At 35.3% G+C, this 19618-nt stretch overlaps 2 protein-coding genes across 2 annotated transcripts; both read left to right on the top strand.

Moving 5' to 3' along the window:
* Window positions 1-2894: 2894 nt before the first annotated feature.
* Window positions 2895-4969, top strand: LOC108728756 (mannose-P-dolichol utilization defect 1 protein homolog). Its single transcript, XM_018457503.1, has 5 exons — window positions 2895-3180; window positions 3525-3590; window positions 3908-4040; window positions 4144-4348; window positions 4454-4969. The coding sequence occupies exons 1-5, from the start codon at window positions 3093-3095 to the stop codon at window positions 4694-4696; spliced, it is 735 nt and encodes a 244-aa protein (XP_018313005.1). The 5' UTR covers window positions 2895-3092; the 3' UTR covers window positions 4697-4969.
* A 3253-nt stretch (window positions 4970-8222) lies between these two features.
* LOC108728812 (tetratricopeptide repeat protein 14 homolog) lies at window positions 8223-17699 on the top strand. The gene is given in 15 exon segments (XM_018457600.1): window positions 8223-8370; window positions 9083-9277; window positions 9369-9493; window positions 9896-9972; window positions 10067-10189; window positions 10652-10866; window positions 12865-13005; window positions 13897-14088; window positions 14175-14874; window positions 14971-15278; window positions 15478-15516; window positions 15518-15576; window positions 15655-15781; window positions 15897-17244; window positions 17415-17699. Coding segments are annotated over 14 exon segments (3735 nt in total). The 5' UTR covers window positions 8223-8370; window positions 9083-9116; the 3' UTR covers window positions 17535-17699.
* The last annotated feature ends 1919 nt before the right edge of the window (window positions 17700-19618 follow it).

Raw genomic sequence — 19618 nt, 5'->3', positions numbered from 1 at the left:
AAATCTTTTTTACTCTTTTTCCGCTACTTTCATATATAGATCACGCTCACTTTCGCTCGTCTTATCCGATGCTCTGATATGTTTTTATCTTGCCTGCTCTTGTTTCGCTATGTTGAAGAATCACCTTCGTTTTTTATCTTTCCTGATTTGTTATAATGCCTTGCTTCACTTTTAATTTTTCATTTATCAGGGTTTTTTGTAAATATTCCCCTTTCTTTTCCACTCTAGAATTGAAACGCTTCTTCTAAGCTCCTATCCTTCTTTGTGTCATAAAACTTTACCTTTCCGATTTTATACGGGTTGCAGAAACTCTCCCAGGTACCGTCATTACTTAACTAATGAAAAAAAAATAAATAAACTGTAAAGTAAGCCCCAAAATTGTGCACCAGGGTGAAAGTGTGAAGTGTATTTTCAAAGCACAATTTTGTTTAACTTTTAAGTCACTTGGCTAAGCAGCGAAGAGACAAAAATTGGGCAATTCCCAACCAGATAGTAGAGAGACATTCTTCCTCGGTCTCATAGAACATAATTTCAACATTTTTCAACTGTCATTTCGCACCAATTACCGCGCTGTATTAACGCTCTCATTGTCCGTATATTATATTTTTGTTTTTTAATTTCGAGAGCCCGATTAGTATGACCCCGCAATTTTCTTATGCGAAAGTACTTTCAGTCAAAATGGCTGAAAATTTAGTATGTGATAGTTTATGGTGTGCTGATCAAAAGTCTCAATGGGCACGTAGTTCTAAAATCAACAGGTTCTGAGATATTGGAGCTCAAAGGTAGATATGGCCTCAAATCGATTATTATGAAAAGTAACACGTTGCTACATTGCCTTTTAATATACAATATAAATATTTCATTGGTATATAAAAAACACGAAAAATGTTTTCATTGTCTAGAATATATGTTTATTAAATATTTTTATATACATGAATAGTAATATAAACGCGTATTATACGTTTTATATAATATTATAATCATTTTTCGATTTTTTAAACGTTTCTCATCTTCATAACGCACGTTTATACAACTAATTACTTTGTAAAAGGCAGATTATAAAACTAACTTGTAACAAACCGCGGTCTTAGAAACATTGTTTGCAAGATTTGTTACAGATAAATCAATTGCTTTCAAAAATAGTTTGTGAAATATTTGTCAGAAACAAATTAACTATATTGAACCAAAAATGGAAAAGATATATTAAAAATAAAAAGAATTTTTTGAAAAATGTTCATTTACTTTTAGTAAATCAAAGCCTTGAAAAAGACAGATTGAAGTAGAATAACCGCTATCTAGCCGATAAAATCTGGCAGTGTATTAACAGTGAAAATGAAGAATTGTAAGTGTCTTACATAATTATGTATGGATTTATTGATTTACGGTTTATGGGTGTATATATGATTTATGGATTTAGGATTCTGTTTCATTTGCTGGATCGATTTTTACTTTCATCATTCTACACATGACTGGCAAAAAGTACCTAATATTATTTAAAAATAGCTATATCTTCATTATCGATCTTTGAACTCCAATATATCTCAGAACCAGTAAATTTTAGGACCACATTTAGTGCCCATTGAGACTTTTGATCAGGACACCATAAGCTATCACATACTAAATTTTCAGCCATTTTGACCGAAAGTACTTTCCCATAAGAAAACTGCGGGATCCTTTTGATTACAAATTTATTATTTAGGAGTTATAATAATTGAATAAATAATTGAACAATCATCATAAAAGCAAGTAAAATATATTTATAATAAAATATAATATTAAAATTTTGTGTCTATTTTCTTATAAAATCAAAAGTTTGGTTAGATGTAACTAGAAAATTAAAAATAAGATAAAAATTAAGAGATTTGCTAAAAAATAAAGGTTTATTAATTTAAACAATCAAACAAAAAAATAATAACAGTGCTTTTAGAATAATGATAAAATAAACTTTTTAAAATATAAAAATAGTAAGTAGTTATATATAAATAAATAGTTATAAATAAGCTTGAAAACATAAAATTAGTAATTATAAATAATTACATAGTATCATCCTCAGCACTCTAACCTAAAAAGATATTAAACATTAATACGAGAAAAATCAATTAAAATGTGGGGAACGGTTCAACATTTCGCATAATTCAGAAATTAAAATTTTGCGGAATATATACAGGGTATTTCATTTTAAATAATATGGTCGATTATCTCACGAAACGATTTTATTGAAAAATTTTTCAAATAAAAGTTGTATGACTTGAAGGGGGACACATGATGGAAATGTGGACTTGACCTTGAGTGACCTTGTCAAAATCAGGTCAAGGTCATTAATGTTTTTTTAAAATGGAAATCCCTATTTTTGAGGATAAAGAGAAAAAAAGTATTTGTTATACAAAAAAATTACGATTTAGTCAGTAATATAAACGGTTTTAAGATCCCCATAATTCAATAATAATTGTAACAAAAATGAAGTTATATGGGTCGCCATATTGAAAGTTAGACACTAGCACCTCTGAACTTAACGAACAAAACTACTTACACAATGTGAATTACTGGTAAGTTATCATCTATTTGTATCATAAAATTAAATTAATACTTCCAATAATTTCTATATTTTAAATTGTCTATCTGTTATATTTTTTTACAAATGATCAAGGCGATTTAATAATTTTTATAATTAGTAGCTATAAACGATAATCAATAAAAACTTAATATAGTAAATCACTGTAATAAATTAGTATAATAAAAATAAGATTTTGACTTAACTTCTATTTCGAAGTAAAAAAACCTGTTTTTTTTTTCAGACTCTTTGTTGATCTATTACCATCCGAGAGGTCAAAGTTATTCTATGTAATTGAAAAATATTACTACTGATGTCGTAAGCGCCAATTATGTGAGTTGGCAGTATTGGCACTTGGCATTGGATTGTTTTTTTAATAGTTTCTTATCACTGCTTGTCACTGATTATTTAAGACGGCGATTACGAAACTGACGTCTCTCATCTAAATGTACCTGAGCCTCCTATTATACATTTCACGTGCATTTACATCGTGAGATAGTACGTTGCAGTCGATGAAGAAGACGGAACAAATTGTTGCAATATGGCACAATATATCAGAAAAGCGACGTTATTTTTGTTTACTCAGGAATGCATGAAGGAGTACTTTGATAAGTTCAATTTTCTCCACGGTATGTTCGCTCCGATAGTATTTAATTTTTATCGCGAGCTTTTTACAATTCTTCAGTGACATTTTATTTCTGACTTAAAAGCAGTAATGTTTCCGACATTTAAAATTTAAAATTATAATCGAGTTTAAGTGAGTGACTAATTAATCTTATTAAAAGTCAAACCATTTTTGTCTTGTTTATGTAATTTTAGATATTGTTGCGCGATGTTTGACTGTTTTGTATATGTGACATTTTTTAAATTTGTTGATAACTTGTGAAATCGTTGAGATTAAAAATGAATTTTTTAATAAACACATATAATCACACATACAAGGACGTAAAGCATTATCCTGAAAATGTTTTAGTCGGATGCTTCAAGACAACATTGAGCAAAGCTCTAGGACTAGGCATCATTGGAGGTTCCTTTCTTGGTTAGTATGTTATTTTTAGGTATAAAGAAATATTTACTTCATGTTGCTTCAAAAATATATAAACTGAAGTATTTTATTTAACAACTATAATCTTATGCATAATTATCATAAGGAATAGGGAATGCTATTGTTTTTTATGTATTATTAATATAAATTTAATTTATTTAGTTACATACGTGTAGCTATTTTACAGCATTTTATGTGTTTTATCTAAATATATTCTTACCTCATTGTTTGTCTAAATAATTCTTATTTCATGTTTCCTAAAAATGTTTTTATCTTGGACCTTATCTAACTTGTTGTTATTTTCTTTTTAGTGAAAGTACCTCAAATTGTAAAAATTCTAAAAAATAAAAGTGGCGAGGGAATCAACATCTTCAGTGTATTATTGGATTTATTTGCTATCACCGCGATGTCTTCCTACAGTTTCTGCAATAGATTTCCATTTAGGTGAATAATTTTTAAACACGAAAGTTGTGTATGTATGTGTGAACATACAAGATTTTCTGTTTTTATATACATTTATTTTTACTTATGTTGGTATTAATTTCAGTGCCTGGGGAGATGGAGTATTTTTAGGGCTTCAAACTTTGATCATCGCAATTCTAGTAATGCATTATAATGGAAACACAGCAAAAGCAACTGCGTTCCTTTCTGCTTATATAGCAGTGATTTCTGCAGCTAATAGTGGATTAACACCTATCAATGTTCTCTGGGTATGTCAAGCGATGAATATACCCATTGTTCTTATTAGTAAGGTAAGGCATTAGATTATCAGAACTATAACTACTTTTGAGAATTTGTTATTCTTATCTTACATATATTACAAATATATTAATCCATGATTTTATATGGGGTTACAGTTTATGCAAGCTTATACAAATTATGTCAATGGAAGTACCGGCCAGTTATCGGCAGCAACATGTTTCTTGCTGTTCTTGGGTTCTCTTGCTAGAATTTTTACTTCTGTTCAAGAAACAGGTGATATCACTATGATATTAATGTATGTGTGTTCCACTTTAGCAAATGCTATAATAGTGACACAGCTTCTTTATTACTGGAATGTGGATGTAAAGAGCAAAGAAAGGCTCAAGAAGAAAAGTTAGTGAAAGAAACGAGAATGTTTATATACATCTCTCTCGTGTGATTGATGATTTATGTAGGCCAATAAATAACGTATGGTTGCGATAAAATTTCGCGTGAATATTTCACGAAGTCAACGTGACGAGTTAAAATCACTTTCCATAAAGAATAAATTTTTGAGAATGCTGCAGAAATAATACATAGATAATTTAAAATTATAATATTATTTTACAGCCGAAAGTAGGAATATTTGCCTATTTTTATTAAAAGACATGAAATGACAATATACTGTAAAATGCCACTTATTAAGTATACACAATTAGATAAGACTGAATTATTGAATATGTTCCTCAGCTAGCTTGTTAAATTTTTCCAATATAAAACAATGTCTGTTGTACTTATTTTACAAGCTGTAAAATAAGAAATATTTTGTATCTTTGCTGTGTTATCATTTATTATTGCAAATTCTTGATTGTTATCAAGCGTATCGTTTATATATTAAATTATTATATTGTTAAAGCGTGGCTTATTCCATTCCAACTGCATTTGTCTTTGAGTCGTGCAGTTTACAACAAAAATATATTATTTCAAGATCTTAATATAATTTGGGCTACTTTCCTTTTAGGAAACAAGTGTTGTCCTTTTTTTATTATTCATTGAATTCCAAAATGCAATCGCTGACGCATATGGCGACTTAATTTATGTAAAAGGGATTTTATCGCGTGCTCCTCATAATATTTTTATTTATCTTTTAAATAAGTTATTTTTTAAATATCTTTAGGATGCAATTTTTTGTTTCAAAGAGAAACTGTGTCGTGAAAATTTGAAACGATTGGTTGGATCGAATAGTGTTTATTTCTCGATGCTGTTACAATCTTTCAGTACATACAGAACCATTTTAGTATCAGCTAGGATACTGATCTATAACATTTTCTCTAAGACAAAATGTGAAAAGTGAAAAACTTAAATTAATTTAATAATAAAAATTTTTACTTTTTACATTTCCGCTCTAGAAAAAAAGTTACAAATCCCTGAAACAAAAATATTTCTCTAAATGTACAGTACACGTTTTGGAAGAAATTAAATCTAATAAAAGCGAGCACATGCAATTCAGAGATAGAGAATTTTTACAGGAATAGAGAATTGATTTTTAAAATTTAATTTGGTGCCCTCTTTGTTAATGCGCCTTTGTGCATTAACAAATGCACAACTTGCATATCTCTGGCGGTCTTGCCAAAGAAGGACTGTATTCCAAAATTCACTGCCGGCACTGAAAATCTACAATTTACGTTACGTATACTATACATTTTCAGCAGTGGTAGTGAATTTTGGAACACAGCCATCATAGAACGACGTTTATATCTGCTACGGTTCTAATTGGCTGCATTTAGCAGAGAAAGCAACTTTGCAACTTGTAAAATTCTTGAATACGATTGGTTCTTGCTTTTGGTTCCTTATGGATCTAAATGTATAAACCAATCATATTGAAGAATTTTACAACAGTTGCAAAGCTGCTTTTTCTGCTAAACGCAGCAGAAAAAGCATTGGCTGCGTTCAGCAGAGAAAACTAATCAGCTCTTTAGTGATTCTTTAATATGACTAGTTCTTGCTTTTAGTTCTTCACTGGATTTAAGTGCAGGAACCAATTATATTGAAGAATTACTAAGCGCTTACTGTATTGCGGGATTTTCTAAACGTTTTATCGATAATTGTTAACTAATTATCGTTAACTAACGACAGCCAATGAGAGCCGTTCTTTCTTCCAGGATTGTCCTGCCATTGGTTGTCGTTAGTTAACGATAGCGACAATAATCGAAAAAATGTTTAGAGAATTCCGCTATTGATTAGTTTTCTTTGCTGAACGCAGTCATTGGTTTATGATAGCTTAAGGGTGCCTTCCAAGAGACACATGGTGCATCATTACATTCTTGTTGTTCGCCAATATAAATGATAAACAAAGATGAGATGATCATTGTGTTGTACTGAGTCGCTTGTTGGAAGGCACCCTAACCCCGGATCTATAATAGGATTTTAAGCCTTAAGCCATAAGAAATGGGCGAATCATAGTCGATTATTCCCTTTGGATTCGACTATAAAGCGGGGAGCACAGACTCTTGCATAACGCATAACACGTAATGCATAAAAAAATGTACCAATCAAAGCCCTCCGTTTCCTTCCTTTCCATGAAATAAAGAATTCTGATTGATTGAATTTCTTATGCATTACATGTTATGCGTTATGCAAAAGTCTGTGCTCCCCGCTTAAGTCCGGATCTACAATAGGTGTTTTAAGCCTTAAGTCGTAAGAAATTCACCAATTACAATCGAATTCGAAGAGAATAATCGACTGTGATTCGCCCATTTCTTATGGCTTAAGACTTAAAACCCTATTGTAGATCCGGAGTAACCCCGGATCTACAATAAGTGTTTCAAGCCTTAAGTCGTAAGAAATTGACCAATTACAGTTTAATTCGAGGAGAATAATCGACTGTGATTCGCCCATTTCTTATGGTTTAAAGCTTAAAACCCTATTGTTGATCCGGAGTAAGTCCTAAAGGCGGAATCCATAGACGTTGCTCAGGATTCGAAATGGTCTTAAGCTGGTGTATGAACCAATCAGAGAGCCGTATTAGCATCTCAAGACATTGGGCGCGTTCAAGTTGACAAAGCGGCTAGCCTGCTCGCCGAGCAAATGAACATAATTGGTTATTACTTATAGATCCAACCAATCATATTCAATCGCTCGGTAAGCATGCCTAGCTGCTTTGCTGTCTTGAACTCGCCCATTGCTTGAGATTAAGGGCCCTGGCACACAAAAAACTTAAGGTAGTAAGACGTAAGCAGTAAGGAAATCAACATGTTGGATTCACTACTGCTTATGTTATGGCCTTACGGACTCTACTGTGATTGGTCAATTCGCTTACTGCTTACGTTTTACCGCTTAAGTTTTTTTGTGTGCCATGGCCTTAAGCCCGGACTATGGATTCCGTTCTAAGGCCGGTATTCAGAGTCGGTTCTTATTTCAAGACCGTCTTAAGTAATGTCTTAAAACGCTAATACGGCTCTCTGATTGGTTCGTGACACTTCAAGACAAAACTTAAGACGGTTTTGAATATAAGAACTGACTATGAATACCAACCTAAAGTGTTGGTTTATAATAGACCGTAATGTGTTAACTTTTTCCGTAATCTATAAGAATTGACCAATCATAGTAATTATTCTCCTCTCACTCGACCGTGATTGGTCAATTCTTATAGATAACGGAAAAAGTTAACAGATTACGGTATATTATAAACCAACCCTAAGACTTTATTTATAATGGCCTTAAATATGTATAAGAACCGATTATGAATATTAGTCTATGTTGCCATTAGATTAATATTCCAAGAGATCGTTCGGCGAGAACTACTTCGTCATGTGGGGCGCGGCACGCCACGCACGCTTATATGGTTGTGGGCGGCTGGCCGCTGGCATTCGACGTTCGATAAAGGTAGTTTCGCATTGCGCATGCGCCGCACGATCGTTTCGGTTTCGCACCATCATCGTTTCCGCCGCGTCACAATTCGTGAATCGTGCGACGTTCTTCGACGTGTGTGCACGCGTTTGTTTGCTGTCGACGATGTCACGTAGGGCGACGTAATTCTTGCCCGAGTTCCTTTACCGGATTCTTCGCGGTACATAAAACGCCGAGGTGAGCAGTAAGTAGCACTCGTAATTTCTGGTTGCGGGCGGTCGAGAAACATGCGTTGGAAAGGTGGCGGATTCGACAACGGCGAGAGAAAATAGATGCGTCATGGCGCCCGATGCCGTTCCCGTAATCCCCGGATTTTCAACGACCATCTTGTCGAGGAGGAGAGATCGATATAGCTCGCGTATCTTGCCTACATATATATATATATATACATACACATGTATATACACGTTGTCGTGAATTAACGGCGACACTTCCATATGTAGACGATATACCCGATGCGTAGGTAGCATGCTTATCTCGACACGAGGTTGGATGATGCAAAGTTTCGCTGACGGCGTGGTCGCTTTGTTTCCGGACAGCGTGATGACGCGCCAAAAATGCCTGCGACCTTCCAGTAGTTGCACACAAATACCGCCAGACGTTTACTCGACTGTGCATGCGGTAATAAATAGAGACGTGTGAGATGGGTAATTTTTAGAATTTTGCTGAACTACGGTTCGTTCAGCGGACACCACGTTGCCTTGGTCATTGGATGTCGTGTGCTCAAAAGGCTTTTTTTTATGCATGAGAGAACGGTTAGAGATGCCTCCACATAACAATGTGCCGATATACCTGTGTCTTAATTTTTTTGGACACATAATATAATGGACATACTTGAATATTCTCATCGTTGCGATCGAAGGACACGAATAATTCGAATGCAATGATTTTCATAGTCTTGCAGATTAGGTTCGTCTCTGCTGAGCGAGAATGGAATCAATGGATGCGCGTCTAGTAGCGCAAGCGTTGAACTACCATGGTCAGCAGTTGCAGAAAGTATGGGAAGGAGAACGCAACGAAAATGAGCTAGTCATGCTCAATCTCAAGGATCCTAGCTTTGAAATCTATCAACAACGGCAAAAAACTCTCAGGTATATGTCGATCACACATTTGAAATTATCTAGACGCAGATGCACTATTTGGAATCTGTTGTCATTCTTTTGTTAAAATTGTACTTTACAGCTTTGGAGATAGAGGGAAACGTCTAAAGCTTCAACAGTTTCTCACTAAAAAAGCTGATGACCTATATGATAAAGCAAACTTGGAGAAATCTTCAGAATGTAACAAGCCAGAGCTGGCAGATGAAGGTAATAATTTTTCAATGTCTTCTATAATTACTTAGACGAAATGAACAATGAGACATTTATAGGAAAAAGAACCTGGTATATTTTCTTCAATTCAATCCCTTTATTCACTGAATCGTACACTGTTCAAATGATCGATTTTTAACGAGTTCGAGAACCTAGAATGTTCTACACCAATTTATCTACCCAATTTCGTTAAAAATCGATCATTCGAACAGTGTAAAGTTCAGTGAATAAAAAGATTGAATTGAAGAAAATATATCAGTTTCTTTTCCCTATAAATGTCTCATCGTGCATTTCATCTAAGTTAATTTCTTACATATATATATATATTTTTTTTTCCATTTAAACGCAATGTACCTAATATTACACAATATTGTGTAATGTCCATGTATCATGTTTCAGAGTTTTATGCTACAGTGCCTGCACTTGATATTTTTGTCACCATGGAGAAGTCCCAGCGTATCCGTAATTTTTTGGAGGTAAATGATATAAGGATTAGGAAATAAATGCGTTATAGTTTCTAAATAATCCTAATTTGCAATTCTGATTTGATATTATTTATCTAATTTGTAGAGTTTAGTAATTGGGGATGTGATATTCGCGCAAGTAATGGGTAAAAGCGCCGCAGGTCTTCTTCTGAAGGTGCTTTGTAACTGCAGTGACTGTCCTAGAGTTGTTACTGAATTAGGAGTTAAGGTATGTCTAGAGATCCTATAAAAGTAGAGATCATCCAATGCCGACTCGATCCGTGATTGGCTCTGCCATGTTGTGAAATCAGATGAGAGAGAGAGAGAGAGGCGACACCAGTTTGCTATCAAGATTCTCATCGAAATTGGCATTGATATATTGACGCGTATTTCCAAGATCACGTGATTTTCGATTTCACAACATGCCGGGCTTTGGCCGATCTCTACTTTTAGGATCTCTAGGTATGTTAATTTATAAATATTGCTTTTTAATTATTCTATGTATCATGTTTAACATATTTCAAATCAAACCTAAGCTATCGATTGAGCCTACTCGGAAATTTAACGGTTCAGCCGCTATTGTGATCCGATAATCTTTCGAGTACTCGCAATTAGCCAATTTGTATATAGGTACATTATCATATCTTGATTTTGTTTAATAACAGAGATTTTTGCATGTTGTGTTTATTAGGCACTAATACTAAATGCGGCCACTGTGCCGGCGGTGGACAAGAAAGGTGTTACAAGAGGCTACATGGCAAATGATCTCGTCTGCGTCGTAGTCAGTGAAGTTAACGTTGAAGCCGAACGAGTTGTTGCAGTTATGAACGTACCTGCCCGGGAAGGGCAAGCACCACACCCATCTATGGGGCTTATCCATTCCGATGATCTTCCAGAAGCCTACAAGTAAGTTAACACAATGCACTGACTACATGTAATTGCAAGTCTACCGAATCCATAATATGCTTCACTAACTCTTGTAAGTGTTGACTATGTATCTCCAGGGGATGTTCTATTCACATGATAAACAATGAGAGCATTTTGTGATGTCACACTTTTGTTCATTATGTATTACTGTAAGAGCATTTGCACTGTGAAATAGAATTTTTTTTTTAATTGTGATACATTGAAATTAAATATGGTACATTTAGATGTAAAGTCCATACTGATTTTTTTCTTTTAATTGTATATTGTTCCATATCATAATAGATTATATTATTACATATGTAATTTGTCGTGTTTTGTCCGTTTCAGTTTGTCTTTGGTTTTTTTTTTTTTTTTTTTTTAAATTATAAATTGAAGGTAAGGATAATATGGCATGGTGGAAAAAGAAAGGCGAACTTTTTAACAGAAGCACTGATACTAACAAAATTAGGTGAATTAGTTTTGATTCCTCTTACACATTTTTATGAATTTAGGTGCCAGACACTCTATGTAACGTAAAAAGTTGATAGTCAGTATGATGATGAATTTCTAATGTGATACAAATGAATTCAAACCTTGAGCATTGGTTGACATGGCTCTATTGCGCACATATTCTCTCTACGTTTGTGATATATTACTCTCAAAGCACCAGCCAGACTATGGCGCAAATGACTTTTGAGATTGAATTTCCAGTATGAGACCTTGATTTGAGCCTTGAGCAGTCAAAATGAATGCAACAGACGGTAGGTATAACACTGATTTAAAGTTGTTTGGTCTCTTATAAAGATATCAAGTATATATATCCATATGTATGTTTTTGTATTCTCTTTTAAAATGTATACTAATATAATCTTTTTGCGCAAATCATGTATCGTGGCAAGAGGTATCCATATTTTCGTGTCCGATCGTAATTTTCGTTGTTGAAGGTAAGGTGGAATAGATTTATAATCTATAGAGAAAATATTATGAGATTTAAAGCAGAGACCAAACAACTCGAGTCTTAATCGCCCAAAAACCTTTTTACCTTTAATCCTCAAAAGAATCGCGCCTTATCATAATAATGCCTTAATGTTTAAACTTACAGCTTATATTGACAAATAAAAAAAAGTGATGTCATGTTGATAATTGACATCACAAAATGCAAACCGATGAAACTTCTACATCTTAAAAAATTTTTTTGGTCCGCCTTGGAAGATAATATATCAGGCGTGGCTCCCAACCTATCCTAGGGTTATGCAATTTATTTTATCGCACCAAAAAAACTTGTAAAAACCGAAACCACACCATCGATTGATGATAGGCCGTGTGCTTTTGTGTTGAGAAAAAAAAATCCTCTGATTACAAAATACTAGAAATATGCGTCTTAACGGTGAAAGGTGAGAGACGAGTTTACATAATACTGAGGTTGCGTTACCAATGTAAATTTATAACATTGAGATTATATTTGTTAATAAAAAAAGGAATCTTACCTTCTGCACCGTATCCCAGTTTCGGACCCCTGCTGCTTCTTAACGGTTTAAACGTAGATTTTGAACGATTCTAATATCAAAAGTTGTATAATATTCTATAATGTAATCAAGAAGAACCGAATTAGTATTTAAAGCACTTTTGGCATTAGTATCGTGTCAGTGATTAATACATGCAGATCGAAGTGAAGAATTATCATTGTGCAGGAATAAATGAATAATTGTACTTTGTTATATGTGTATATGGGAAGACTGCAGTAAATAATGCACACGAGTATGCATGTGCTTACACAGCAGAAAAGTATATGGAATACGACAAGATGTCGAAGAGCAGGCGCACACGAATTGCCAAACAGGCGATGTTTTTTATGGACAGGATCAATAAGGACTCGGCTGTCATGATTATCAAGTCTTTAGTTTTACCGTTAATGAAGTAGCTTTGGTTTCCTCTTTGGCAAAGGACACCATGATGTTTGCAATATTTAGTAACTACGTATTTTTCTCTGTGGTATAGGAAAGCGATGGACAACAAAGGTCAGAGTTATGAAACGCTGTTGGAGAATAGTACTGGCTTCAACAATCCAAACAACATAAAATATCTGTGCGACTTAATCGGTCTTGGACAAGGAAATCATTCCAATATGGTTGGATTGAGGTAAACAGCCAAAAATTTACATAAAAGCGCGCGCGCGCGCGTGTGTGTGTGTGTGTGTGTGACATCCGCCTGGGACATCTCAGAAATTAATAACATATTCAATTTACTGACCTGACCCGACTCCGAGTCTGTTCTTTTTAGCATTTCTTGTATAGTTTAGATATTCTTTTACAACTAAACAGAACAGACCATTGACTCGAAGTTGAATTGAGACAGTTAATCGAATACGCTATAAGAGAGATACAGGAAAAAGTTTTATATAAAAGTTGTAGATTTTCTTGAAGGAAAGAAAGTGGAAATAACAGATTTTGTATATCGGACATTACTAAGATCAGGTCAAGATCAACATGAATTTTTTAAATAGGAATCACTATTTTTTATTGCATATTCTTGTAGTTGAAGTTGAGACGTTTTCAAAACACTATAATAAAGTATTTTTTTTTATTAAGCACTTTTCGAATTATAAAACTTGACAGTTACTGTACTGCTAACATTAGCATTACCCAAGGTTGTACTACATGGAGATTACTTAATCAGATTTAATCTGTTGTGTGTGTGTGTGTGTGTGTGTGTGTGTGTGTGCGTATGTGCATCTAAGAAAATCTACAACTTATATAAAACTTTTTTGTATCTCTCTTATCTTATCTGTATCTCTCGGTTTCTGAGCGATTAAAATGCCGCACTGTGTATATATACTCATTTATTGATGGATAAACTCAGTTGCTTTATGAGTCGACTCATTTCATTTGACTCTCATAACGTTCGCGAGCATCATTTATCCTTGTTTGATACTTAACAACAAGGATGATTATTCTAAGAGCGTTACGAGCGTCAAGTGAAATGCAGACTATATTTTTATATTCCTGATTACGTTCATTTATTGATATGCAGAGAGAGATTTCCACCAAATGAATACGCTACTGAATTGCGACAAGCACAAGCAAGCAAGTGGGCATTCCGAAGTGTCGCTGAGGGAATAGATCATTTCAAGGCCGGTCGTCATTCCGAAGCTTTCCAGTGTCTCAATAAAGCGCTCACTGTTGATCCTCGCAACGTTGAGGGTTTGGTTGCTCGAGGAGCATTGTAAGTTTCTGACTGAAGATTGCAATATACGCGCGTTTAGTATGTTAATATATGCACAAACATGTTTAATATACTATGTATTACAGATATGCAAATAGTGGAAGTTTCAAGAAAGCGATCGACGACTTTGAGACAGCCTTAAAATTAAATCAGACACATGCGAATGCTCGTAAATATATGGCGGAAACACTGGTTGCTCTAGGACGCAGTTATGAAGATGAGAAAAAGTACGAAGATGCTCAAAAAGCATATGAGAATTGTTTGGCGATTGCGCCATATCACGAAGAAGCGCGAAATTCCATTGAATACATAAAATCTAAGACTATCACGTCATCACTGAACCCTCTGGATACCTTTAAGAACTTTGACACCGAGAATGACGTTGCAGAAAATAAAAAAGATAAAAAGAAACGCAAAAAGGAGAGAAAATCTAGATCAAAGAAAAGACAAAGATGGAGTTCCAGCTCAAGCTCTTCATCCACCGGATCTTCGACCTCTTCGAGTTCAGACTCGAGCAGCTCATCGTCGTCAGGAAGTTCACGATCGGCATCCCGATCACCAAGTCGTAAACGCAAACATAAGAAAGATCATCGCAGTTCGCTTTCGCCGCTTAGCAAGCGAATGGCCCAGTATAACAATCCTCCTGCTGCAACTGCCACTACTCACGATACTATCGCACCGGCCGCTTCTTACACCACAAATGCGCGCGAGAAAATGGATGACTACGAAATCAAAGTACGCAAGTTTCTTGAGCAAACCAAGGATGATTCTGATTATGAAGATAAGGCAAGTATAATTTTATAAGTTTGCTTATTTGCATATTTCAAAGTTTGTAACATAAATATTAACGCAAAATGTTATATGTACATGTTATACGAACAGGTAAGAAAATTCTTAGAAGAGACAGCAAGATGGAAGAGAGAAAGGGAAAAGGAAAAGAAACACTCTGAAAGCGAAAAAATGAAGAAGAAAAAGAAGAAAGAAAAGAAGGGGAAAGATAAGGAAAAGGAGGATAAGAAGAGTCGTAAGAAGAAGAAGAAGGAAGAACGGAAAAAGCGTAAAAACAAGGACAAGCTCGAACGAGATTTAGAAGCATTGAGAAAGTCATCTTTGCCGGATTTGGAACAGTTAGAATCCAAGCTTAGTGCTTATTATGCGAAAGTTGAGAAAGACTGTGCGGCGCTTAAAAGGTTGGAATCATTGTTAGAATTTTGTCGTAATAATGAATTTAATATTTTTTTTATTACCTTCCAGTTAAGCAGTTTGATTTCAACTCGTGTTGTGCAATTTTTATTTATACGCTGTTTTCATATCCTCAGCTATCGCAAATGAATGGAAATCACGCGGTCGTCAGACATCGTATTCTACTTATGTTTTTATATTTACTAGGTATGTAGCACAGTATAATGACATAACTTCCCCTCTTAGCATCGAAGGCATATCACGAGCGAGAATCCAGGGTACCAATGACTGCGCAACAGAGAAAAGGTGTGTATTATATTTATAAAATGTATATTAATATATAACGATGTATGATCTCACGATAATCGTTTAAAATATTCACAGAAATCCAGAGGAAGCCACTAACAGACATATTTGAACAAGAATCCCAATTGATTCATCCCGAACCGAAACTCCCTACCCTAGACACCGCTGCATTAAATGCTAAATGGAAGGCTGCACAAGCTGCTAGGTAAGTAATTGGAGACGCATATAATACAATTTTACATTAAATACAATTTGTAAGATAGAATGATATTGTTTCATATTTTACTTTGCTGCAAATTTACATTTACGCATAATTTCAGACAAAAGGACGTTTCTTCACAAAAGTGGCAAGATGTCCCATCAGATAACAAAAAGGTACAATCTAATGTCTTTGTGGATAGCGATGAGGACGATGATAATGAATTGGAAGAAAGAATACAACGTGCGGCTCTTGAGAAATCTTTGAATATACGGAAGCAAATGCAACGCGAACTTGCTGAGAAAAGAGCACCGCCACCGCAACCTACACCGACACCACCACCACCGCTGCCGAAAGAGCCTCCAATGCCAAAGCAAGCGCCCGTCAAGTATCCTACACCGCAACCGCAGAACAAATTCCAATCGTACAAGGATTCTACTATGTCTGTATCACAAACTACACCGACCAAGTTTGCCTCTACCAACAATTTGGGCGGTAAATTCCAACCGATCGGTCAAAATAGCGGAACTGGACATCCACCGGAACCACCCCGTCCTCCGCCAACGGCAAAGAATCAGACTCAAGCCAAAGGTCCAAGAACCGATTCCGACAGTGAGGCTGAGCGTCAGCACCGACAAACTCCGAAGAAACGCGAATCGAGCAGCAGAGGCGGCATGAGTAAACGTATGAGCAGGGATCGTCCAGGAAAACGTTCGCGTAGTCGATCTCGCAGTGCCTCCAGTTCCGGATCGTCTAGATCTCGATCAGCAAGACGCAGTCGCTCACGTTCATATTCAAATCGACGATCTGGCAGTTATGAGAGGAAGTATAGCAGATCTCCTTCGGGTACATACAGTAGATCGCGATCACGATCGAGATCTAGATCATATACCAGAAGTCGTAGTCGTAGTAGGTCGGGTGATCGAGGTTACTATCGCAAGAGGCAATTTCGACCATACAACAACCGCGGCACGTACTACAAACCGCGCTTCCAAGGTTTCAACAATCCGAATCATCGTGGTGGTGGCAACAATTTCCAGAATCGAAATCGTTTCTACAACAATCAACACAATAATCGTTTCGGTAATCGTCGCGGCGGTGGTTTTAACAATCGCGGTGGTCGAGGCGGTCGCGGTAATCGTGGTGGTAGATTCTTTCATAATAAACAAGGCTTCCGTGATTTCCGCGACAGACGGGACTTCAGGGACCGTCGTGCTTCGTCGCGTGATCGATACAGCGATCGCAGCTATTCACCCGATCCAATGAGGAAGGTTGACGAAGCGAAGGAGAAGATCAACAAGATGCTCGAAGGAGGCGACGACATTGAACATCAACAGAGTGGTAGCGGTGGCACAACCGTGCCACCTAACAAGAGACAAGCTGGGCCCTTGAGCGAAGGAGAAGAGAGGGACGATGACGACTATGAGAGGTGGGGAGAGGGAGAGGGGGGCGATGCAGCTAGTACCAAGGTTGGTTAGACTTCAGGTTTCAACCTACGAAATGATAATCTCATCTTTACGATGATGATGATAACCTGATTGATGATAAAAACGAGGAATAACAGATGAAGAAAATAATGATGATGATCAGCCACGAGAGAATACTAGCCACGAGCCAACTAACTCTCGTTTGTTGCCAGACTGACGGAGTCAAACCTGTCGATGATAACCTGGAAGGCAAGGAGTACTTCATTGAGCGCATGAAACAGCGAAGCAAGAACGTTTTAATGCAGAGAGCCATTGCTGCTAAGATTTGGTAGTTAGGATCTGTTACCGCCGCCATCGCTGCTTCTCTGTGATATAGTCGCTTTGTTTTCATCGCCCGTACTCTGGCTAATCGACTGATTGACCGATGAGGCACGTCGAGATTTGTAGTTTTAGTGCCAATTTCTTCTATTATTCATTCTATTAATCACATATAAATATTTGTAATGTCAAAATTTCTATTTTTCTGATGTAATCTTAATTTTTTCCAGTGGTTTAAAATTAATCCGATTCAAACGTGAATTGAATTTAATTTAAATAGCAATTCCAACTATACGTAATAACTATGCTATAATGATTCACTTGTTAAATTTTGTTGACACTTCAGAAAATATTTGAAATTATCTTGAAAGGGAAAAAGACCTTGTGTCAAATAGATTATAAATATTTAGTTAATGCATACATTCTTATATTAGTATATAATTATAGTTTTCAGTTCATCAACATGCAATAAGTACTCATTCTCATTTAGAGGTTACATATATACAATGCAATTGGCAAGTGGCTTTTCATTATCATTTGGATATGTATCTTTTTTTTCCCCTTATCAATATATTTTGGGAAAATATTCAGAATTAAATTGAAATGAAAATGAGGGAAAGATATATTTAAAAAAAATTCTCCATAAAAGATTAGCAGGTCGTCACTCATATATTCGAATGCCTAACAGCAATACCTTCATTGTCTTTGATTATCGTAATAATTAAAATAATCCTTGTAATAATTAAAGACACAAAACCATTAATGTAAACTTCAAGTCGAACATCTTGGTAGAACGTTATTGAAAACCGATTATTGCTCCTTATTATGATTATATACTTTGAGTTTTAATACGAGCAATTTTATTATGGAATAAGATACGTATATATGTTGTATGTAACGAGTTGGCTGTACAATTGAACACAAATATATAACACTGCAAAAAAATAGTAAAACTCGATTTTCCGAAAGAACTGGACATGCACTGTCTCCTTCCTGTTCGAGTATATCTATCAAGAATCTGCGTACTGGTTGCAGTGTATGGCGTTTTGATATCGAAGCTTGCACTAGGTTAGTATATCGCGAATACTTAAAAAGAGTACTTATTCCAGTTTCTACCAATATAGATTAATTTTAGGTGTGGCTAAAATCTCGCTATAAAAATAAAAGTTATGAAACATTTGATCTTTCAAATAAAAGGATTTTACGAATTGATCAATCAGCGTATTCTTCACAGCATTTATATTTTGTAGCAACACTTTAATCTCTGTTCAACTTGGCCGGAATCGTGACTACACATTTAAGATTGAGACTGAAGATTGAAATTTGAAATCAGAACAATAAGAGCTAAAATTCTTTTGTCCTCACTGGTCAAATTTCAATCTTTAATTTTCAATGCGTCTGATTCCGGCCTTACTCTTAATCCTTTTTTAATTCTTAGAATTGGAAAAAGAAGAATTGGTTAAACCAAAATTAAAATCAAGCCACATTGATAAAAAAAAAGCAGTAAACTGAACTGAAATTAAAGTTAATCTTACGTAGAAGGGGTCTTAAAGGGTATCGGACCTTGAAGTGGCCAACGTCTTGCATCGGTTTTCGTATATGCCTTTGACCTTCAGTTCATAAACTAACAGTTTAACGTTTGGTATTTCTCTAGTAACCGAAAACCAGGTTCGTTTGTTTTCCTAATTTCTCTACTTTTCACCTTGCGGAATTACAGACTAATGCGTCGTCTACAATATGCGAAGTAAGCTTGGTTTAAGAAGTAAGAGTTACCCCGGATCTACAATACGTGTTTTAAATCTTAAGCCGTAAGAAATTATCCAATTACAGTCGAATTCGAGGAGAATAATTGACTGTGATTCGTCCATTTTTTATGGCTTAAGGCTTAAAACTATTGTAGATCCGGGGTTATAACCCGTCTTTACCCCGGATCTACAATAGGGTTTTAAGCCTTAAGCCATAAGAAATGGGTGAATCACAGGCGATTATTCCCCTCGGATTTGATTGTAATTGGTCCATTTCTATTTCTTAAGTCTTAAAACACCTATTGTAGATCCGGACTTACAATACACGTAGTAAGCTTGATTTAAGAAGTAAG

This window comes from Mycetomoellerius zeteki, unplaced genomic scaffold (assembly GCF_001594055.1).
Source record: "Mycetomoellerius zeteki isolate Tzet28-1 unplaced genomic scaffold, Tzet1.0 scaffold64, whole genome shotgun sequence".
In the NCBI taxonomy this organism is placed as follows: Eukaryota; Metazoa; Arthropoda; class Insecta; order Hymenoptera; family Formicidae; genus Mycetomoellerius; species Mycetomoellerius zeteki.
This window is presented reverse-complemented; position numbering and strand designations above follow the sequence as displayed.